The sequence below is a fragment of the Ambystoma mexicanum genome, chromosome 6q, assembly GCF_040938575.1.
Source record: "Ambystoma mexicanum isolate Mex_15411 chromosome 6q, UKY_AmexF1_1, whole genome shotgun sequence".
NCBI classification, from domain to species: Eukaryota; Metazoa; Chordata; class Amphibia; order Caudata; family Ambystomatidae; genus Ambystoma; species Ambystoma mexicanum.
In genome coordinates this window covers 742,289,217-742,314,525 of record NC_090937.1, presented here as the reverse complement: position 1 = coordinate 742,314,525, position 25,309 = coordinate 742,289,217, and the positions used below count along the sequence as shown (strand labels likewise).

General features: G+C 45.7%; 1 protein-coding gene across 5 annotated transcripts in view; it reads right to left on the bottom strand.

The window, feature by feature from the left end:
• Positions 1-25,309, bottom strand: part of DCLK2 (doublecortin like kinase 2) — a 780,084-nt gene that overhangs the window by 386,996 nt on the left and 367,779 nt on the right. For 3 of the 5 annotated variants that reach the window (XR_011282260.1, XM_069631258.1, XM_069631257.1), the window contains exon 4: positions 15,427-15,510. The exons of the other annotated variants lie outside the window; for them this stretch is intronic. Coding sequence is in view for 2 of the 3 variants with exons in the window: in XM_069631258.1 (XP_069487359.1) it covers positions 15,427-15,510 (84 nt within the window). In the remaining variant the exon portion in view is untranslated. The remainder of the gene's footprint in view (positions 1-15,426; positions 15,511-25,309) is intronic. 5 annotated transcript variants of the gene reach the window in all.

The following is a 25,309-nucleotide window of genomic DNA, read 5'->3' as shown; positions in this document are numbered from 1 at the left end:
TACCCTACATCACCGTGCTGCCGCCAGGAGAACTCCGGCTACTCTTCGTCCCTGGGAACCCCGGACTGAGCCTTCTGCCGGGGCGGCCCTCGTCCTCGCGGAGGCCGCGGTACTGACCCGGATCCCGCCCCCGCCTCTCGGCCCGCCTACCCCTCCTGGCGATCTGTTGGGCGGACTGCGGCCCGATCGTGATCCCCGAGGCTGCGCGGCGAACCGCAGCTGCCTCTTCTGGGCGAACTGTCTCACCGGTGATCTGCTGCTGGGGCCGTCGCGGGAGCGCGCCCCGGCCTTGCCTGCCCATCCGGCTGTGGGCCTTCCTCGCCGTCCCCCGCAGGGTGTCGTGGCCCCTGGGGAGCGCGGATCGGCTCCCCCCCGAGGTGAGGAGTGGCTGCTCATACCAACTTGGTCCCCTCCAGGAGGTGACCGGCTTGTCCCCCTTCCTCCCCCCGCTGCTCCTTTGCGGAGCACACCCCCCTATCCGTCCATCCTTCCTGGGGGGGCGGGTGGACTGCGGCCCGACCGGACCCTGGGTTGTGTGGCGAGCTGCGGCAGCCCCGTCCGGGCGAGCTGCCACATCTGCAGGTTGCTGCCGGGGCCGTCGTTGGAACGCGCCCCGGCTCCCAACATCCCCCGACAGGCTCCGCTCCCTTGTGGCGAGGAGCGGCCACCTACTCACGTCCTGCTGGGGGCAGTGCAGGAACCCCTCCCTGGAGAACTCACGCCTGGCCGTGCGCCCCTCGACGTGGGCTCTACCCGGGGCGCACACCTCTTGCCCCAGCATCCTGGTAGACACTGACCTCCAAACCCCTGTGTGACTCTGGTGTTTCGGCGGGGTGGCAGGCGGGACAACAACTACTAAGCCAGATCCCGCTTCCTCATCTGTGCCGCGACGCCACCCCCCGGATCCATCTACTGAGGCGGCTGACCCTGTGGCCCCAGCACCTTCCCATTAACAGACCCTGGAACCACCTTACTCCAACATACCAGCTAATCTCTGCCTACCCGTGCCCCTTCTGAGCCCTGCTCCCATCTCGGCTGGGGTAATCCCAACATCTACAGTCTGCACCCCTGACCTGGGACCACACTCTTCCCCCCCCTGTGGCCGGGCCCTCTGTCTGCGTTGTCCGTGGACCTAAAACAACAATGCCTGGCAAGGTCAAGGGGAACCATAAGGGGGGTGCCATGGACAGATTCGCTACAGCTGTCCCGAGGGGAGAGGTGGAACAGGACTCGCCCATTCAGAATGAACTGGAAGTTGACCATCACCCCACTCCCGCACCCCCAGATCTGACTACGCTTATGGAATCGATGGCCAAAAACTTTGCGTCTTTTCACAAGAAATTAGACGACATCAATGCCAATGTTGCCTCCTTAAAAACGCGGGTGGATCAGGCGGGGACCAGAATCAGCGACGCTGAATCGTATATCCACCAATGAGGACGAAATACATGTACTACAGGACACAGTGACATCCCTATCACGTGACATGCGCAGTGTGAAAGCGAAGTGCGACGACCTTGAATCGCGCTCTCGCAGAAATAATCTGCGGATCGTCGGTGTCCCTGAGAATGCCCTTAAGGGACGCATGGAAGACGCTGTGGAATCCCTGCTAAAGGACCTCCTGGGCAACCCAGTCCTGTCCCCATACTTTACCGTTGAGCGCGCTCATCGGGCTCTGTCACCGAGGCCCAAACCGGGCGACATCCCAAGACCCATTATAGCCAGGATCCTCAACTATCGGGACAGAGACCTCATCCTCCGGCTGTCACGAGAGAAGGGGGACCTGCGCCTCGAATCTCATACTATAAGGATCTTCCCGGACTTCTCAATAGCGGTTCAGCAGGAGAGGCGTCAGTTCATCGGAGTTAAAAAGCTGCTCAGAGAACGTAACGTTCCGTATGCCATCCTGTTCCCGGCTCGCCTCAAAATCACACATAATGGGAAACTTTATTTCTTCACTGTTCCAGAGGAGGCTGTGAAATTCATTGAGACGCACCTACCGCTCCCCAACCCAGCGGGAGCCCCGGTTGATGAGGGGTGAGGAGAGGTAACACGGGCCGGACACTATTTCTCCATCCAGAACATCCGACACCTTGAACATGCATATGGAAACAGCGCACTACAGATCCATCGCATCAGGCTCCCCCAGCGCCTGACCGGGCTGAGACTAGACCAAAGTACGGCGGACAATGCTCCCCCTGCGGCGCGGAGCATCGTATTGTCTACGAACCCTAGAACTTCCCTCATTCTGGTCTCTCCCGCAAAGCTCTGCTGGACATGGGCTCCTGTCTTTAGATCCGCCCATCGCAGAACCTACTCATGACAGCTTAGGCTGTCCTACATCTTTGTCTAAGAACCGCCCACACGGCTACAGCACACCTCGCTGCAATGGCAACGGTTTTGGTTTATTGGTTGTCACTGCTTTGGTGCCCCTGTTGGGCACAGAATGGGCCTTATCCCTGTTGGATTTCGCCCTCCGAGCTCCACCCCTCGGGGAGAATCGGACCTGTTGGTGACACATTTTTTGGGGGGCAAGGGATTTACACTGCAAGTTGGGGGTGGGCAGTGAGGGCGGGGGGAGGTATGGGTGGGTACCCGGGAAATGTTTTAGAAAAAGGCAGTGGCGGAATGGCAGGGCGCTACACACCGGCTCACCTATATTTGTGCATGCTCACTCTCTTATTTGAAATTCAACACATTTCGTGGGATGTACATTAAAACCGTAGAGATGCATGCAATCGTCTCAATCACAATCACCCTGGGATTGGGGGTTATGGAGACAGAGTTTGCGGCACATGGTGGGGGACACGGGCGTGAGTGTCACCTAGTGGGAGATTGTCCTCCATGGGTATTGTGCTTAGTGATATTCTTGTTTGATGCGCTAAGATGTCAGTGACGATAATGTCATGGAATGTCCGAGGCCTAAGTAATTACACCAAGGGCCGCAGGATCATGGCTTATGCCAATAGACACGGCTGCAAGGTACTGCTCCTGCAGGAGACACACTCCACTGGTCCACTGGCCAGAAGCATTGCGCCTACCTGGGGACCCTACAGATATTTTACTTCTTATTCCACACGCGCCAGAGGAGTCCTAACATTGATCCACAAGTCTCTTAAGTTTGTCCTCCATAGGAGCTATATAGATCCTTGTGGGAGATGCATTGTGCTGTACTGCGCCATTGCCAATAGAGATTACCTACTTGTAAATACTTATGGCCCCAATGTCGACTCCCCCCAATTTATTGACCAGGTGGTCTCCATACTGCTAGGATACATGGATGTGCAAATCATCTGGGGTGGGGATATGAACTTTATTCTGGACACCTCCCTAGACAGGACTGGCATAGCACCCAGGCCCCCGTCGGGCGCAGCGCGCAGACTCCTATCCCACTGCAAGACACTTGACATTCATGACGCATGGAGAGCTCTACATCCGTTAACACGGGAATACACCTTTTACTCATCAGTCCACGACAGTTCGTCCAGGATCGATCTATTCCTACTATCTGGTCCTATGCTAGGCAGGGTTTCCAAGACATGTATACTCGCTCGCACACTATCTGATCACTCACCGATCCTGTTGTCTGTTGACATGGGCATGCCAGCCCCCACTATTAACACATGGCACTTTAAATCGGCCGCCCTACAGGACATAGTCTTTAGAGCGGACATACTTGCAGATATCCAGTCCTACTTTGACAACAACTCACCCCACAGGACACCACCCGGGGGATCCGCTGGGACGCCTTCAAAGTCTTTATTAGGGGGGCGTCTATCTCCAGGGAGTCGGGGGTACTCAAATCCATAAGAACCACCCTATCACGCACTGAAACTAAGCTACGAGACCTGGAACGGGCCCACCCGGCCTCCGTTGACCCTGGTATACTCTCCCAGATCAGTGAGGAACTCAAGACCTTCAATGAACAGGCTAACAGGGAAGTGCAGTACTTCAGTCGTCCACAGACTGCACGGAAATACGGTGAGGGAGATAAACCCGGCAAGCCCACATTACCAGTGTTAAGGATAATCATGGGACGACTCAGTGGTCCGACCAGGACATACTGGAGGTCTTTACAAGCTTCTACTCCAAACTATACTCTCAACCCCCCGAACATAGCGAATCCCATATGCGCGAGCTTTTAGACCAGATACCCACCACCATCATCTCCCCGGCAACGAGAGAACAGTTGGATTCCCCCATTACACTAGATGAGATAGTGGAAGCCATATCTAGTCTCCCGAAGGGGAAGGCGCCGGGCCCCGACGGGCTTACGGCTGAATTCTTTCAGGAGCATGTGGCCATATTGGGACCCGAATTGCTTGAGGTGTGGAATGAGGCTCTCCGGCTGGGATGCCTTCCCTCGTCTCTACGTGAAGCCGTTATTACGGTCCTCCTCAAACCTGGCAAACCAGCCGATGACTGTGGTTCGTATCGGCCCCTTTCACTCATGAACTTGGATACGAAAATCTTCGCCAAGGTGCTCGCCAATCGTTTCATTCCTATTATGTCATACATGGTACATGAAGACCAATCCGGCTTTGTCCCTGGTAGATCCACATCACACAATATTAGGCGGCTCCTTAACGTCATGGCTCGTATCAGTCAAAACGTATGTGCGGTGGCGGTCACCTTGGACGCCCAGAAGGCCTTCGACATGGTATCCTGGAAGTACATGTGGTTGGTCCTGGAAAACATGGGCGTCGGACCCGGGATGATCGCATACATCAAACTATTATACACATCCCCAGTCGCCAGGGTTCGCGTCAACTCCCAAACATCTGCCCTATTCCCTCTCTCTCGTGGCACCCAACAGGGCTGCCCGTTTTCCCCGATCCTGTTTGCCCTTGCCATCGAGCCCATGGCGGACTATGTCAGGGAACGTCACTCATGCAAAGGGATACGCCTCCAGGGTACACCCGAAATTATCTCACTCTACGCTGACAACGTCCTGCTGTTCGTCAGGAGCCCGGATCTCCACCTTGACCCTCTCCTTCGGGACATCACTCGTATCGGAACATACTCAGGCTTTACTATCAATTACACCAAATCCGAAATTTTCCCCCTCACACACTCCACGATCCAGCCGGCCACTGAATACCCACTCCGCTGGTCCCCCAACGGGATTAAATATTTGGGAGTTCAGGTGTCTTTGACCAAGGAGACTCTCTTGACTAGCAATTACCTCGCAGTGGCAGAATTAGCCGAAACCAAGATTGCGCGCTGGCGCCCTCTCCCGTTGTCACTTGCTGGGCGGTTATCACTGGTTAAGATGATTCTGCTTCCCAAATTATTGTACACATTCACAAATGTCCCCATATGGCCTGGCAGGAAATACTTCACTGATCTGCACAGGCTGTGTGCGCAGTTCCTGTGGCACTCCGGTGCTGTGCGGAAAAAGTGGGGGGATATGACTCTGCCCTACGACAGAGGCGGGTTCACGGCCCCTGACCTGATGCGATACTGGATAGCAGCGCAGGCACAATTTGCCACTTACTGGTACCCCGGACCCTCCCCTCACCCGCACGTCAAGCTTGAAAACCTTGCTGCCTCCGGCGCCAATATCATGACCCTAATTTTACATCATCGGTACGTACCTGACTCACCTATAGATCCAGTCCAGACCACGCTATCAGCCTGGGGGCGGTTGTTTGCTGCAGGCTCTGCGGAACAATCATACTATAAGTGGCTCCTCGCCTGGCAGCTCCCCGGGTTGGAACCCACGAATGACATAGCTCTGGCGCTTCACTGGCGGTCCCTAGGATACCTGGCCCTAACTGACTTCTATCCGGATGGGGTGTTTATAACACCACAGACTTGGAAGCCATCCCACTCTGGTACACCGCTGGAACTGCTGCAATACTACAGACTCCGAGCAGCGTTCCGGACCGCTTGGCCTGTGTTCCCCAACGAACCCCCTGACCATCCCGCTGTTGCCTATATTGCCAACTCCGGTGGGGCCCGAGGGGTAGTTTCATCGCTATATAAACTCCAGCTCACAGCTGCCACACCACCGCCCTTACGGGCTCGGGACGACTGGGCCTCTGAACTGGGGGTTGACATTACAGACCAATTGTGGGGTACATTGTGTTCCCATACCAGCAAGGTATCCCTGAATTTCCGATACCGCACTATACAATACAAGTTACTGAATAGGCTATACTATACCCCGCGTAGACTCTCCAAGTTTGCCCGCTCTGATACGCGGCTCTGCCCCCGCTGCGGCGCGGAAGACGCTGGCCATCTCCACATGTTTTGGGACTGCCCCCAACTTGCCCCATTCTGGGATGAGCTCTTTAAAACACTGTCCGAGATTTGTGATGCGACGATTGAGCCCGACCCGATGGGGGTGTTGTTCGGAGTATGGGGTGATGAAGGGGTCAGAGGGGAGACCAAACTCTTGAATGTATGTTGTATAATAGCCAAAAAATGTATCCTTCAAAATTGGAAATGTGCTGCTCCTCCCACCTTTCAGAAATGGCTGAATCTACTGACCTGGTCCCGAAACTGTGAGGAAGATTATATTACTACTCTCCCATCCCGTTCCCGGCCAAAAAACATTTGGACTGCCTTCAACAGTTATCTTAACGGTCTTGATGTCCCCTTCTCCGGTGTTGGTTCTCCCTAGGTCTCCACTGTTATGTACTGAATTCTCTGCAACACTGTTATGCTTTCCTCATCTTGGGGGTCACCCCTCGCTGCCTATGTACATCCCCATGTATTGCATTTGTCTTGCACTGTTATCTCATAATCGGCCTAATGTGTGTGCATGTCATCTACCACTGCCAGCAAAAATAAAAGTTTAAAAAAAAAAAAACTAATGCATATGCTTGGGAAAGGACATGTTACCTGCTGGGAAAAGGCAGTTGTTTGCTTAAGTCACTAAATTAGGCAGAATGGTCCCTCAAGGCAATTCATGTTATGGGGGATCTTTCAGAGCAGGAACAGTTGTTGACATAAGAGATTGAATTTGGGTTAAGCTCCTCTAATATGAGGCAGTGTACACCATTAGTCAACTGTCTGAAAGCTACTATGACCATTCACGCCTCCCAGCCCATAAGCTTGACAGTGTACAAGATATTCAGAACCTGGGGGCAGTGCAAGGGATCAGTGTAACTCAGTATGCCACAGTTAAAGACTATATAGACGAAATCAGGCAGAGGTGCCATCTAATGTTGGTGGGAAAAGATGCCCAAAGCGTTGCTGGGGAAAACCAGGAGAGAACCATGCTCCACCTTTATTGTGCGAGAGGCTGAGCAGAAAATTGTAAACTTCTCTAGGGATGACATTGGTCACAGAAAAAGTTGCATGCGCCGAAGATTGAAAACATTTATATGCTGCTAGAGATTATCAGAACAAGACAGACTCAACCTGTTCTCTGGGAATGGCCTCTGCTGAAGGATTACTGGTGTAAAGTGAGGGAATGTATTGGGCCAACAATAGGATACTTAATACTGAACAAGCCACAGATGTGCATACTACATAACACGTCGTAGTGGACAAGTCATATCAAACAGAAATGCCTTACTAGTAGCTAAACAGTGAATCCTGGAATTGTGGGCAAAATACACTCCTTCAACTATCAACTCTTCGGAAGAAAAGATGACCAGATTGGGCTCGAGGTGGCAATGCCAGGGTACAGGATAGAGAGGATGATTTCACAGCATCATGGGCAAATTCCTAATGCCTATATCAAGCACCAGTTCATCGGACACATCGGGTTTACAGGATCTCGGAAGGCCTTTGGGGTACTCTGGGAAATCAAAGATACTTGATCTATACCTTCCCTCCATTTGAGACTAGAGTTGACAGAAAATAAATCAATGTGGTCAGGGACACACTCACCCCTTGTATGGGTTAGGTAATGGATCATGAGATGAATTGGGCTTTCTTCCATAGAACCTACTGGGTGTGGGCTATAAATTATACTTCTGTTATTGAGGGTTATGCCTGCATAAACAAGGGTGTATATAACTACACATGAAGAGCAGCATTGGCACAGAATGAGGATACTTTGACTTTTTGTATTCTAATATAGGGCCATCTTGATAGGAGAAACAGCCAGGTATAGGTGTTTATTTCCCTTTTACTCACATACAATATTAGTCCTTGACTCACCTCGGAACTCTGCTTTCACAAGATTCTTTTAAGATATTGATACGAGTCTAAAAGGCTTGGCCAACAATCATCAGTATTTTTTGCAATTGATACACAGACTATCAGATGCTACGCAGATTTATGATCCTATGAAAAGTATGTTCATTTCCTTACTGTACCTAATCCTGGGGAAGGGGAGATTGGAACATCACAAATTGCTATACAAGTCTGTTACTTCCACAAACCCCGATTTGTGTCAGGTAATTTGCGCGGCCACATACCAACAAGGTAATATTTTGGCACTTCAATCTCTAAAGACTTTTTGCTTTCTTGCAATTCTTCCTAACTTCCTGGCTGGTCGGAGTATTCTGTAACTGCTTTTCACTTTTTCATTAATTTTCTTATATAACCTCCAAAATCAAATCTATCATTGATGATTCAATCTTTTAAAAGAACTTCCTCCGTTTCTCAGATCATTTTTCATCTCACATCAAGGCACTGCCTTCTGTTTTTAGAGATGTCAATCTTTTGGCTTCTCACGACTACTCTTGTTTTTAATTTGAGTGTGGTCCCAAAACGGGGAACTCCCGCCCTCTGCACACTATCTCGGGAAAGAACGCCAAGCAATTATATGTGTGTAAACATCAAATATTTAGAAAGGTAAGTAACAAGGCCAAACGCATTTTGAGAATCTCTCTTCCTCCGGGGTCATTTTCAATAAATTGGTCTAGAAAATAATCCCACAAGAATTGTAAGTAGGTGACCATTTCTCCTTGATAACTAAATAACACATTTACATAGTGTTTTCATTATATGGCATTGATTGGAAAAGTACCTCGTAATTTCGGAAGGTTTCAAAGTTCACCGCTAAGCTCACTCTCTAGTCACTTGATATGCCCTTCATCGATGAGATCCCCCATGCTTTAAGGAAAGCCAGCCTTAAGTCAGGGCTGTGCAAGAAACAACTCCCACAAAAGGCCAAGAGAGATACAAATCAAATAACAGTAATCAGGAAAATTGAATAAAGATATAAAATGGGTGCCTGTGAAAAGCAAACTATATAAATCCTGAGCCATCTCACCTGCCTGCCTTTTATATTGGAGATCTTATATTTAGCCTAATCCTTGACCTGTGGGTATACATTATCCACTAAATGGCTCTATTCCAAACCACTTTGTATCCAAACATTGTTATATTAGTGACACACCTCACTTCTAGTTAACTATGTGCTTCAACTGGCAGAGAGTGTCAAATTGGGGTTCTCAACAGTCCTCAATTCTAAGTTCCACTTCTGATCTAAATATAAAGAGACAGTGGTCTATGATATGCTGATGTTCTCCATCAATGGTGATCTAAAATATGTTAAGTCATAAAACTGCTTATCTACTAAAAAAAACTATGAATTATTATTGGAACACCCCACTTACCTCAAAATGAGGTAGAACTGGTAGACATCCAGCAACTTCCAGGAATGGTTAGTGTGCCCGTCCTCAGAGAAATGTTGGTGATTCTGCAAGGTATGTGTACCCAATTCAGTATGTAATTACCTATTGGAAGTTGGAAAATGCCACTTTCCATTTTTGTACTCAAATTCTCCTGTTAGTGCAAGGAAGCCTGTGGTTATCTCCGAGATCACACACTGGTGACTCGTGAGAACGCAAGATGACGGTCAGATATACTGACATGCCATTTTAAGGCTGTGACACCACTGCAGATCTAAACAAGTTGCTTTTTTTGGTCCTTTTTGCTACAATTCAAATATGCTCAATATTTTGAGCTGTATACATATAATGAGTCACAGTCAAAAGGTGTGGGGTCTTTTGTGTGATGATTGATATAACCAGGGGCTATTGGCAAGTGCCACTGAACCCTTATGATTAAGAAAAGATAGGCTTCTCCATTCTCAGAGGATTATTTCATTCAAAGTCTTTCCCTTTGCACTTCATGGGGCGCCAGCGACCTTTCAGCAGTGGATGGACCAGATACTGCAAGATCCTTTTCCCCACTTCTGCAGCGCGAATCTGGACGCCATCATGATTCACAGCAAAATCTGAGAGGAGTACATGTTTCACTTGCATGAGATCCCCCGTGCTTTAAGGAAAGCCGGCCTTAAGTCAGGGCTGTGCAAGAAACAACTCCCACAAAGACCAAGAGAGATACAAGGTTTTTTTGGGGACTTGCCCAATACTACCAGAGGTTTATTCCCAACTATCCAGCCATAACATCTGGCCTCACTGATCAATTGAATAATGCTGAGCCACAAAAACGGATGTCAGAAGGAAGATCAGGCTAGCTTTAATACACTGGAGTACATCATATGCAGTGAGCCTTGTCCTGCAAGTTCCCAATTTCAATAAAGAATTCATCCTCCAGATGAATGCTTCCAAGGTAGGGATACAGGCCATTTTATCCCAAGAATATGACTGGATAGAGCATCGAATTTTATAAATCAGTCAGAGTAATGCCACCATAGAACTTGAGGGGCTGGCAATCAAATGGGCAGTGGGATATTTAAAATATTACCTGACCGGTAATCAATAACTGACCCCTCCCACTCACCTGGCTCTGTCTGAGGAAGGCGACAAACCCAAGGATAATCACTTGTTCCTTGATCACCAGCCTTTCTGTTTTCATGTACAACAAGAACAAGGAGATGTCGATTTGCATTCCCAATTTCCTGTAGAGGCAGCTGGGGAAGCCGGCAGCAATAGGGCAAGGGTATGTGACGAATTACAGAGTGTTGTTGCTTCTCTCCAAGGGGGAGCCCTTTCTAAGTGTGGCTGCTACCCACTAGTCCCCCTAGGGGTGGTTTAATGCAAGAGGACCTCATGGGGAGGGACTCCCCATCTGAGGGCAGGGACGATCACCTGGGCTACAGCCCACTGAATGTTGTCACTCCACAACATTCCCTAGCCCTCCCCACTGTTCAGAACCACTACATTGATAGCAAACCTATGTATTGTTTCAACATATGCAATAAAGCCAAAAGTACTAGGACGAGGAAGAACACAAGAAACATGAAGGTCATTGACTGTTAGTACTGGTACGAGGTGGCCCAAGGAGGCATGAAGATTTAGTTAACACAGATAAAGGACTTGTACAATCTGCATGGGAGGAACTGGATACAATGTATCAAAAGGATCAAAGGACTATCAAATGTGTCAAGCCCAGCCGTGTCAAGCGTGGCCATGTCAAAACCTGGCGAGTCTGGTAGCAGGTGTGGAGGCAAACCAGCGTGAGAGATCCAAACACTGCCGTATGAACGGAGGGAAGAGGATGATGGTGAAAAGCCGTGGAAGTCCTTCATGGGTTCAGCAGGAGCGAACACGGGCAGAACACCAAGCAAGAGAGTGGAGCTGCGGAACAGACGGGAGAAGTAGCGCGCAGCCGATTGAGCAACAAAAGTGACCCAGCAGAGCAGGAGAGAAGACCAGCGGTCCCAGGAAGTCCGAGTGACCTACCACAATCCACCACAAGGTAACAGGAGGTAAGGGTGACCCAGAGGGGAAGTAAGGGTAGAAAGGAGGCTGGTTCACGAAGCTCTCTCGCATAAGTAGTGGGAAGCCCAGTATTTGGGATAACCAGAGAAGGGTCTGGGACCCGAAAGCAGATACCGAGAGCATTAGAGGAAATCTTCATCGTCACAGTGGTAAAGAGAAAACCACTGACCACCAGAGAAGGGTCAGGGACACCAACAGGATTTGGGACTTTGCTAACAAGCCAGAGTCGCGAAGTGTACATCAAGCTGAAAGCAGTGAGAAAGCACTGTGGCAAACAATACCAGGCGATAGGAGTCATTCTCCTGGTACCGAACTAGGAGTTGTGATAAAGACACCAGAGGAAGGGAGTAATTCCCCCTGGCCTTGTTATGAACTGTGGCAAGCAATACCAGGAGAAGGAAGGCATTCTCTTGGCCCTGAGCTGAGAATTGTGCTAGAGAGACCAGGGGAAGAGATTTACCCCTGGATTTCTTGAAAACTGTATAGATCTTCACGAGGAGAAGGGAGCCATTCTCCTGTCATTTTGCTGTAAGAGAACATTCTTTCCCCTGAAGAAGGAACTCTGTTAGTTTATCCTTTAGTTGTAGTGTGAGGGATAGAAGTAGGTTGTGACACAGGATGGTGAGATTAAATTTGACGGACCATTTAGCATTAGTTTTGAGGCAGGGAAACCTCTCTTAGAAGAAAGGGATATTGAGGACCTTTTTTATAATACACTAATGCAGGTCTATACCAAAACCATGCCACCTGTGTGTCAGCTTCCTTCTTCGCCCTTACAATATATAAAGTGAATTAAATAAAAATACAAAGTAATCCGTATATATATTATTTGAAGATGTAAATGTTACAAGCTACTAAACAATTACTCTTTCAAATCAATCTACACGTAGGCAATTTTGCTGTTGTCACTCTGCTACCCTTAAGGATTGTTTTAGAATATCTTTACTTGACCTGATATTATGCAGAAATTCAACCAGCATCTTTTTTACAGCTAGTTGGCACCTTGTTGGACCTCTGCATGGTTTGGATGTCTGCTCTATGCACCTGGATCATGTTTCGCCTTGAACTAGAGTCCCTGTTAACCCTTCTACTGCCCAAATAAAAAGATGCCACACCACTGCTTTTGCAAGTAATCTGTGGTGTGGTTGTATTTGTAACATTCAGTTACTTTAAGTTCCGCTATCACCAATATATCTGCAAGACCTCCGGTGCATTATTCGACTAAGAGAAAAAAAGGTATGAATGAGCTACTGACACGCTGGAGGAGTGCGCTGCTCAGTTTTCTGTGCTTAGTCTTACATTATTCTCTCTACACCAGGGGGTATGGCTCTCCAGATGTTTTGACCCCATCTCTGGATAATCTCTCGCCATGGACTATGCTAGCAAGTGGGGACTGGAAACTGCAAAACATCTCGAGAGTCAAATGTTGCGGACTCTTGCTCTACACCCCTAGCATTCAGCAAGCTCCCGCTTCACACGACATCTAGATTTACATCTGGGTCGGTCTTCATATCCCATCATTATCCAAAACGGACCTGAAATTGTTACACCTTTTTCAAGGTTCTTATTGTTTAATGCAAGACACTCCAGTCTCTGCAGACTTATTTCTCTAGTACACAGCAAGTGCTACCTATATTTTGAAGGAGTCTGATGATGTTCCCCTTTCTCACTGCATCTTTGCAGTGGCAACAGTTCCCCAATTACTATTACATATTATCTTTCCTTTTTTTACCATTACATATCGTAAGGCACTTGCGCACTTTCCTCTGATCCACGTACCTTTTCACCCCATGCATGGATTACAGGGCGCCACATACCGTTTACCTGCACAGCATGGGATAATCACCCTGTTTAAATCAGCATGCACTGTTCAGGATGATACGTTTATTTGGAATACTTATAGCTGTGTATGTGGAAAAAAACTTCGGGCCCAAGGCTCATGCAACGCTCCTCTTTGCCCCATCGATGGCCCCCTATGATATGTGTTCTTTTTGTTTCTTTTCGGGTGTTTTATTTTAATTTTACGTATCTGTTTAATTTTGAAATGTCTTACTTTGGGGTTTTTTGCAAATAGCTTGTCTCGTTAATGTCCATGACAACTGATGTCATTGTGGATTGTGTTTGGCTACAATGCCAATATGGGCGATAATGGGCATCAACAACTTTTTCTTTCAAACTGTAATACTACTGTGGTTTTATTTTACTGTTATTTGCCCATACTGGAATGCCCATTGCATCTATTATGCAGCCTTGAGAATGACCTCTTGGTCGAAACACGTGTCGACAGTTAGTCAAATTAAAGGATTCTGATTAACGCTGGATAATTCCTGAATGATTTACAATAGTCATTAACAGAATTGCACAAATATTGGATAAACAGGCAGAGTGCGACCACTGGCACACCAAGCTATCCCAATTCATAATTTGGGGTTGTTGGGGTGCACCACCTGAACACTACGCAGCAAGCATTCCCGATTAGAACTTGGCTTGGGTTGGAACGCACTAACCTTCAAGTCCTTAAACCCTCACTCTCATTTTGTTCCCCAATAGTATTAAACAATATGAACGCACCAAAAATGTACTTTGTGAATTTTGCAGAGTTTATACGACACATGGCTTTTAGTTTAACATTTAATTGAGGACATTTCTTACACGAATGTTCTTAATTGTGTAATCTCTGTGGTTGTTGCAAGAAGATGAAAAAAAAACATTTTAAAAAAGGTGGCAATAAATAGTTTCCCTACTCTTACAAAATATCCTAGATATATATATACACACACACACCTCCACAGAATTCTCAGACACCCCAATTCCAAATGACACAGGGAAGCAAACATCACGGTGCAAAATTTGCAATAGCCATTGACTAGTGATATTTTACTGTTGGCGAATGAGAAACAGTGCGCTGTCTATATGTACAGAATTAAGGTGATGAGTGACTTTTTATGACTGGCTAATAGACTGCAACTTGAATTTTTTACACCGTGATAATATTATGAAATGCATGCAAACCTGTTGCTCGCTGAGGGAATGCATAGGAGGGTCACAGACCTTTTTCCAGAAAGAAGAATCAAAGCCCACCTCATTAGCATTATTTTCAACATACATTTTTTAGTGACTTTCATACAGAGCTACAAACACCACAGCATTGTCAGCTATCCACAGCATGACATGGGAAGGTCAATGGCCGCTTCCAATCATTTTGCCAAGGTCCCTCGATTTACATTGTTAATGACCTGCCATTGTATTGATAAGGACCCATCTTCATGGATATTGAAAAGCTCACTAATGGCAAAGTGTATAAAACGTACATGAAGATTTGAGAAGGGATAGGCTTAGTGAAAGAGCTCTGGTGCAAACCTAGAAGTCAAGCACTGGAATGCTGTACAGGTTGGGACACTGGTGGTCCGATAAACAGAAATAACACATTTCTCTAAAGACGACGACCCAGTTCAGGGAGGATTCACCAGCCTGTAAGAGACTCTGAAGCGGGTATCCAGAACCCCCGGAAGCACAGACCAGCCAGCGGTGCAGATATTCAGCAGACTGGACTGCACAACAGTGCATGTGAACCAGCTCTCTCGGGTCTGCTTCAACTTCATTTTGCTTCCCTCCACTACTGTTGCTATTTCTAATCTATAGATGATTTGCTGTGTTAATAACTCGCTCAAAATCAAGAAATCATAACCAAACAAATCCATGCATGTCCCCGTCAACAAGACACATTTCACAGGGCCTTAACTCACAGGTGCATGGTTGCTTAGCTTAAAATAAACGAAAACCACGTTTGAATATGGGGTTATGATGTTTTAGAATGCCGTACACTTACCAAACAGAGCGGAGCATCCATAATTAGTGGCGTGCATCTTTGCAGAGCTGCATCCGGGGGCCATCATTCTGTCCTTCTGCCTGTCTGCATTTAAGAAGACATCCTCCAGTTCATTAGAGTCTGGGCTAGTCCATTTGCTATTATGGGGTGACGCGCATGTCCACTGGCTTACCCTTGTGACTAGGTTTTAAACATGGCAAAAATTACCAGTGTTTGCTTGCTTAACTTAATAAAGTGAACATGCACTTTAGATTCTTTAAATTGAGCTCCTCTCAAAAAGGTAGTAGCCAGAAGCGGCTGATGACACCCAGTGCGTGGGATCAGGGTAAAGGGTTTTATGCGTTGATCACAAACAAATAAAATGTGTTCGCTGCCTAGGACTGTAGTCATATAGCCAAAGATTAATATTATGCCATATGATTTGATGGATGAGTAACAGTGATGGGAATTTAGAAAACATTGATGCAAACAATTTTCAGAATTTAAACAAATGACATTTTTCAACACTGTGGAATAATATACACCTTTCCTGTTATTCGTGTGTAAAAAAAGGCTGCAGCCCCACCAACAATTCTGGTCGTGTAGAAAATCAGCAATTTGGTTTCTTGCAGGCAGCTTAGATTAAAAATTGTCACCTGGATTTCTGGGCCATAGCTTTTAAGCCAAAAATGATTGTTACCATCCATGAAAACAGACGAAAGACTGTGCACCAGAAACTTGGACTACTTTAAGATTCGCAATTGTGAAACTCTTCTCACTACCATCTGTGGGATTTTGATTGATGGATACTCTGTTGCGTGACACTAGTCTGCAACGGAATCCGAGTGAAATCTACAACCAAGAGCTAGAAAGCAACACCCTAACTCTCCACCCTCCATCCCCCAACTCCTCACTTGAATCCTTACACTACTCCCACTCTTTCAGACAATCAACCAGGTCTAGTACACTACACAGGACTCTCACCCTATCCATCTTCTATCACCAACCATTCAGTCACTTTTTGCACTTCACAATCCGAGGGCTGCCCATACAGCTAACCTGCGTGGTCTGTACCAACCACTAAAAGAGATGTTTGTATCAGCACACAGGTTACAGGTACTTTTGACCTGCATCCATCCACACCATGGGTTTCTGCGTCTGCCTGCCCGCTGTTCAACTAACACACTCTGGCCTGCTTTCCTAAAGAACCATATGCATGCAAGGCCAAAATTATTGGCAGAAATGCGCTACATACGAGCACTTTATACTACAATGCATATTCTACATCAGTGCTAGAGAACAATGGCTTCCTCCGAATTTGAAAGACAAAATGGGCACAACTTAATTGCAAACAATTGAATATTCATGATCAGAAATCAACACACCCTGATGTTGCTAAACATTGCCGGCGAGAGGATGGGGAGAGAGCACCTTTACTTAATGTGGTGATTAAATGCTGGATTTGTCAAATTGTTCACTATGTGTTAAAGTAACAGTGTAATAAATGTTGGGCATTCGGTGCTTGAACAGGTAAACTCAGTTTGACATGCTAGCCTCAAACAGGAAATCTGAAATGCTGAACACTGTATAGAGTCCCATCTTTCATTACTAACTGGAATCAGCTTAGTATTCCACAGACTAGTGTATACTGTTGAATATGAAAAATGTTGGGCCTCATCAGTGAGGTGCAGCTTGGTTTCCTATGGCGCAGCGGGCAAGCAACCCACTTCTGGAAATCCCCATTCTCACACAGGGAGACAATTTAAAAGCAAAAAAGTGATGGGTGGAAGGTTTTGAATACATCTGACACACTGGCACAGTTCTGGGCAACCCTCCACACCGCCGTTTTAGCCCCTTTTTGGGTGGGGCCAAGCCTGATTTTGCATATGATCTTTCCCCTTTAGTAATGGCTTGGCAGGCGAAGAACAATGGTCTGGCGATTGCCAAGAGCTATGCTAGAGATCAGGATTAATTCTAAACCTTCCTGCCATCACCTCCTTTGTTTTGCAAAAGACATGTCCTGACCGGGCACTATCGTTACCCTCAAACACCTTGAACTCGACAGATGCATGCGAGGCACGGTTGCTTGTTCATTACTTCTGTTGCGTTTTCTTGGGTTACAAACGAGAGCAGCTGGGTGACTAATATTTGTCACCGTAGTGTGTATGCCTTTGAGCAAGCATTGGCCCCTCAGCCCCCCCATCACCCTTGTTTGTCTTATAAAGTGGACTTCTGCTCTTGGCACACTTCATTTCGGAGGAGACTGACTGCCACTCTTATGTGGACCACCCCACACGTCCCACTGGGGGAGGTATGCCACTCTGGTTAGCACCAATCTATTCCCTTGCAGTATCTAGGCTTGGTGGAATGTACAGACAAATGCCATTTCCTTGTGTCCTAATGTAGCCTTTGCCACATTTCATGGCGCCCGCGACAGCCACTCCTTCCTCTGGTCCATCAGACACATCCCACGGAGCAGAGGCATGTCACTCAGTGTTGCTTTGAGCGCCAATCAGTGGTGGAGGTCAGTCAGTGGTGGTTATGACGGAGCACGTGTGCCCCACAGATTTGTCCATGCAGCGGCTAGGCCTCGCAGAATGCAAATCCTCATTCCGTTTCCTGGTGTTTGAAATGTGCCTCTCCAACAAGTCTAATTTCATTTCCTGTCCAGCAGGTGGAGACAGGGCGGATACATTTCTTGGAACCATCCAAAACATCCCACGGAGTGTAGGTATGCCATTCCTGGTTGTTTTGTGCATTGAGGATGTTCGCTTTGATACAAACTGTTTACGTATATTGGTTTAGCAAAATTGCATGACAACAAATGAGGAGTCCACATGTACATTCTATGTTTAGTCTGCTCAGTTTATGTACACAAATAGCATAGAAAGTCATGTACTACTGACGTTGGTCTAATTTTCAATTTCTCCAATTTGGTATAGCCTGATACCGTCATCACAGAAAGAAGTTGAGTTGCTCTGGCCCACTGTGTCAAAACACAAGGGCAAGTACATAGGAGACTGCTATGCAACTTGTAGTACTCACTCATTACAGACATCTTGATGTATTCGACCCATTAACTGCATCAACCCACTTTTTTTGCATTAAGTTGAAAACGCATAATTAGTATGTTGGAAAACCATTGTTAATCAGAAAGGTTAACTGATTTTTCCAAAATGATCAGACATATTTTACAATTAGAACTGTATTACTGTTGGATAGAGGCCTAGGAGAATGAGGAAAATGCAGACCACACCAGGTACACGGGATGCAGGCAGTCAAACAATGGTGATTTGGGACGGGTTGATGGAGTAGAAATCCGAACCATCACACAAAGTAGTCATCAAGGATGACCATGGGCAGTGGCCTAAATTAGAGTTAAATACAAGCAGAGAGACGTAGAAGTTGACAAACCCTATTGCTATTCTACAATGTCGCCTCCTGAGATGCTTTTACCAATAAAAGAGGTAAACAAATTCAGAGCCAATCAATATCTTACACATTCTACAACATCAAAACCATAGTTGCATGTTTCAAAGAGGGTTGTCCCAGTATCACGGACCACATCACATGGACCAGAATAATCCTTTGTCAAGTATACATAAGAGATTACGGAAAGTAAAGAAATCAACCCAGAGTGCACCATGTCTGATGTTCAAACAATTACTATAATGTTTGAGGCTGAGAAAATCAATTGCAAAATGAAGGGATTCTGTGCAAACCTAAAGCTATGTTTCAGGGCTGCCTGCTAGATATTTAAAAATGTTGACATGCACCACATTGACTCACTATACAAGTTGTGCAAACCACTGACTGCAAGAAAAATATGGATATAGCCAACTTGACAATTCAAGGTACCAGTGAGGAAAAGCACTACAGCCTTTCGCAGTCTGCTCAAACACTTGTTGGGAATGTTCCAGCAGGCAATGTGCCAAGTTAATGGGAAATTCTATTTAGTGGCTTGGCATTCTCAAAAATGTCTAGTTTTTGTAACTTTTTGAGACTAGAGTTTATGTCAAAGAAATCCTACTACAAAAAACAGAGAAAATACCTCTTGCCTGAAATACATGCTGTCTCGCTACAAGGGCAGGTAGCACTGGACAATGCTTTCCCAGGAAAAAGGCTTTGGTTGGCAGGTGATGGACTGTCCGACAGTCAGGGATTGAATCCAAAGTATTGTACTATTGTTTCTAGGACATACTAAAAGTAATTAAAACAATTGTAAGCTCCATGACGGTTCAGGCCAAAGAGTGTACTTCCTATGCTGCAATTGAGAAGCATGGTTTTTCAAAATCTTTTGAACGTCTTTAATCCAGAGGCTTGAAAGACGAACAAATGGAAACAGACAGGCGCATCAGCATAGCCAAAGTCATGTCAAAGAGGTTCCCACAGATGCGGCAAACAAAATGACATTTTGCATGTGTCAAAGTCAGTGGGAAAGACAATCATTGATGCAGGGAAAAAAGGGTTGTGAAGAACAAATAAAATGGTCAAAGTCAGTAAGTAATCATTCCTGGTGAAGTTCACGCAATTTTGAACAATTGAAAGGTATACTGGTTGAAAAGTGGCAATAAGCTCTTCACCATACTGCCAACAAGCATTCATGGGAGGCCTACACACACAATCATGCCTGCGCACATCCACGACAGAGGGAGGAACAGTAAGGAGGAAGAAATGGCTGGAGTGTGGGTAACCGCCTAAAGGCCTTTAAGAAGATTGTGTGCAAGAAGGAACTGACCAGATATTTGAGCGGACTCTGTAGAGGTTTGGAGGCGTTTCACAACATGTGCCTCAAATACCATCCCAAATGGTTGCATTTGAGCATCGAAGGCATGGAGGTGATGACATGGTTAGTTGTGTTGAAAATATGGGTAGGCAACAGGCAAGAACTGGGGGTGATGCAATGTGAAAGTAAAATTGTGGTGAATTGCACTGCAGCTTGGTCTTCACCAAACAAAAGAAAGAGCAGATCACCAATCCAATCAAAAATACAAATTTGAGTTTGTGTAAATCTAGTTTTAACCGTCATGGCAATGGAGGCCCATGGTCTTAAAAATGAGAATTAGGCCATATGCAGAAACATTGCCTAACACATTGCACCAAAAGAATGTCCTCAAAGATCTGCTGTTGTCGGCCAACTAAATAACTGTTTTGCGTGAACTTGTGTTGGGACATTTCTGACACGGTTTTGTCCCATACAGTCCCATTTCTGAAATGCCCTTGTTGTACGATTAATATAAACTGTGTGCATTCCTTTAAATGAAATGGTGTAGTATTTTGACTTATCATTGGCTAGGGCTGTGCATCTATTGTAATGCCCTATAAAGACATTACCGATGTTTTGAAGTGAACCACACCACAGAGTACTTGTAGTGTTAGGCGATTCATCCTGGCAGGAGAGTACAACAGCAAAGGGATTGTTAGTGGTAGTCCTTGTAGGTTAGTAAAGCAGGAGGAAGACACTCAAGTACTGCTTTGTGGTGAATGGTTGTGGTGGAAAGAAAGTGGCAATGCTACTAAAGTGCTTAATGAACTGTAGCAAAACAATCCTGACAAAAACATTGTTGTGAATAAAGAAGAAATGTGTAGTAGCTAGCTTTCCCAAGAGATGACAAATCCTATTGAAATATTAATTGGACGAATGATGCAATTTACTGTATTAGAATACAATCACAATGGCAAGTGAAACCCTCCAAAAAGTGAAGGAACTTTGTTTTGGAACAGAACTTGGATATTAGAAGACCCCTTTGTGTGCGGTCGTTTAAAGAAGAATCTGACTACTGGAATGATCTTTATTCATTGGAACTTCTATTTGGAAATCCTGCTTTGAATCAGGGGAAGGGCATCTGATCTGATTACAAGAATATTTGGTTTCAACTATTTTTTAATCGAACTTATACGTAGCATTTCAGGTATTCATATGGCTGTTTAAGTGTGAGGGACGAGAGCTTTTTCATTTAGTCTTAGGCAGAGAAACCCATGTTAGGTTAAGGAAAGTGAGGTGTTCATCACACCCTTTTAAGCTAATAAAATGGCTTCTTGTGAAAAAACTTTATGAAGTTGTACGCCTCGCATTTCTGAACCCCCACAGTAGCCTATGGGCCTCATTACAAGTGTGCCAGTAGCAGCGTACCGGCACCCTTTCCGGACTGCCTGACTACAAGAATGCCTACAGGGGCCATCCCCCGCAGGCATGCTTTTTATGTAAGCAATGGTGCTTCTGTGCCCCCATTCACGTGGAGTCCTACGGGACTCCACAGGAATGGGGACTTACAGTTCCTGCCGCCTAACATCACAGGTCGCCGGCACTCATAATATCCCAGTGGCATCAGGATATCAGGTGGTGGAAACAGTGTTACGAGGTCGGAGGTAACCCGCCGGTATCACCGGCGGGTTACCGCCAACCTCGTAACGAGGCCCTATGAAGGCAGAACATTGCTCATGGGTCTGTGGTGTAGTCAGTCTCAAATATTTTGGGGGTATCGGTAGGCTGGGGCTGGAGGCAAGTTTTTAACAAGTTTGTGGCAAGAGGGGCCACCACTAATGAACCAAAATCTAGTGCCCCTTCAAGTTGTCACATGCTCAATATCAGTTGAGTATTTGCAGTGTTTTCTTTCTCTGGCCACAGTAAAACTTGTGAGAAACGAAAATGCCCTATTTTTAGGTGCTAAGAAATAAAGTGAGAAATAAATGTTTAAATTAATTACTGAAACGGACGAGAGAAAGCTGAAAATGGAATCGGTAGATGTAAAAGTAGAAAATGTCACATCCATTCAGAAGCTCAAGGTTTGCCTAAGGGTGTTTATTACATAAGTTTCAATGTTAATTTATGTAAAATTAAACTACATTGCTAGAATCCAAGTAGCTGCTTAAAATAGGTAACAGATCCAGCAAAATATACGGTTTCATATTGCATGCTAGGACTTGCAGTAGGGCTTGAAAGCAGCGTGCGCATAGAAACAATGGATGTGTGTGATTTTATTTAAAGGGGAGTTAAGAGAGGTTAAGTGATACATTTCCTAAATGCCATCGTATTTTTCTTGCACATATACTTGATGCAGACTTGCTGGTGCCATGGTATTAGAATTCTAAAGGAAGACATCTACAACTATTGGACAGTATTCCTTCATAAGGTGCAAACAGTGACGGTCATTACAATGGATGTTCGAATAGCAGTTTGCCCAAACGTGGTGACTATTGTTTACAGCAAATCTAAAATACCGAAGCTGTGAAACGCTGACGAAACTTTTCACATTGTGAGAACAAAGGATAAAATGACACTGCATGCAGAATGAAAACTTAATCACTTCACATGGTTTTGTGGTTTACAGAATTTGGATGTTGCTTCAAAAAGCCACAGAGCATAGCACCATAACGGAAAGTTAACAGAGTCACCGAAATTCAATAAACACACTTGAGACTTTTTTTATTTGGATTTGCTTTTCAAAGCCAGGGGGGGGGGGGACCGTTCGGAATTAAAATCATGCAAAACAATTGAAATCGTGTATCTTCGTTGTGCTTAATGAGTACTGTCCGGATAGCTTTTTAAATAAGTGGTGTTTTTCTACAATGATATGTTAATACAAATCCGTAAATTGCATCACGGTGTCGACTGCTTTAATTATTTTAGAAATATTATTAAAAACGAAGCTTGGAAGATCGTAGGAGGAAATTCCATGTTGATCTGTATTCGTATGTGAGCGTCTTCTGGATTTGTGGGTTAACATTGGATTGTGTAACCGCCTTCAGAATAGGTTTTGCTCTGTCAGTCGCATATGTCTACTGCGGGGGAGTTTGCGCCATTTTATTGCTGCCAGTGAATTCATTCCTAAAGCAATCACTTCAGACTTTACATCATTACAAGATGGCCCTGGCGCACATGTGCGGGTCGTGGTGATAAGCTCATCAAAATGTAAGTGATGCTACACAGAAAAACGTATTTTAACACATCGCTAGGAGGTGCAGAGTACGTCTAATGACGATTTATGGAGAACATGTACGTGGGGGCGGGGGAGAAGGGGGTGGCCATTCCTTTAATGAGAGTTATGTCAAAACATACTATGGGGGGGATGCTTCAAAAGTATCATGGCGGCAATGCTCTGTAAAGTACTTCAAATTCAAGGTAATTGTGAGGGGCAATTGCTGGGCTAATATGGTAAAATGCAGCCAATTGCAATGTTTTGCAAATGGGGTGCGATTTTCATGTTGATTAGGGTTAATTAACTTCTGTTTCTTTCTGCTCGTCTACCCCTTTGGATGCCAATTACTTTTAGGTGTATTATATTTTTATATTGTTGGGTTCTTTGTTCCGTTGCTCCCCTCCCCCATACCCCTTAGAAGTGAGCTTTTTATAAGAGTTGAACAAATACAGTCTCAAGTTTCAAAGTTACACTGATGTTAAAAGCAGTTTGTGGACTCCTCGGATAGTGCCCACTGAATGCTTTAAAAGCTGGAATGTATGACCGTTTCCTCTTTTTTTACAAAACTCCACAACAAAATCGCCAGTGCCTACAAAAAATGTTCCTTTTATAAGTATTCTGTTCTAAGACAAGGCCAGAACTGCATTATCTTGTCCAGTTTGTGAACCGTCGTTGTGATACAAACAAGTGCAAACCAGGATCTCTTAGTGATCAAAAATCTATCCAACCTTGTTTGAAGGCGTGAGAGCGCCCTTTGTCCCCTTAAACAGCATGTTAATCCAGGTAAACCGCAGTCCAAAAAATGTCCTTGTGGGCCCGGCACTACGTTCATTTTCAGAGTAAGAGGCAACCTGCACATTTATGGAGACAGTGTTTTTCTTATACTGCCAACTGTCGGATAGTCTTGTCTGGTGCTACCATGTACTACATGAAAACCAATAGGGCCCTGGTGATGTACCTCCGCTAGCGAGCATTGATAAACCCCTCATCTGTGGGTTCTCCATGGCCCACCATGAATGACCACACTTTGTTCATGATGCATGTGCATGAGATGGAGGCAAAATGTGCCAAGTAGTCGAAGATCCATCGCTGGATGAACCATTAGTGCCAGCATATGCCTATCCTGTGCTCCAACACTAAAAACGGTGGTCCTGTACGACTGCAAAGCAGAACCGTTACGGTGTGATGGACAGGATTCCTCAAGCAATGGAATATTTAATAGATTTTTCACCTGTTGATTTGCCGAGATACTGAACTGGCACCAATTCTCCCCCAACTCCCCCAAATGGCTGAAAAGCTCCTTTTGTGCAGGTCAACAGAGATGTTCTTGAGAACTAATGCAATGAAGCAGCACCTTCCTTAACCTGATTGCACTGCCAACTTCACCAGTGCCACTCAACTGGATGCACAGAGAATTATGGCCAAGTCTTTTACAAAGTCAAAATGTATTAAAATTCTATCTGATCAAATTACTGAACGGGTTCTTATTCCAATCATTTTATAGGCTTCACTAAATTAACACTCTCTCTCGGCAGTTCTGCCACTAGATTTGATGCTCTACTATATGCTGTCAATTAGAGGACCATGTTCAAATGTAATGGCCCCCGGGCAGATCTCCAGGTGCCTCAAGACACTGGCCCAAAGGTCCACAGGACTTCCCGAAACACTACCACTAATGAAAACCAGGGGAATTTTGCACCACCAGGTTGAGGTTTAATGGCCATCGGATCCTCGTTAGTGCTTACTAAAGAAACGTCCAGGAACCCGAGGGGCAGCAAAAAAAAAAAAAATGTTCATGATTGAATGCATCGAGCTCCAAGCAGAAGGCTGTTCTGGCAAAAGTTTGACTTTTCTTATATTTTGGCTAACATTCTCAAAGTTAACCATCCAAGTAAATTAATTATTACGATACAATAAGGAAAAACCGAGCGAAAGCAGAAAAAGATCCATTCTCCCATCTACCAAGGCACTATCGCATGCCATAT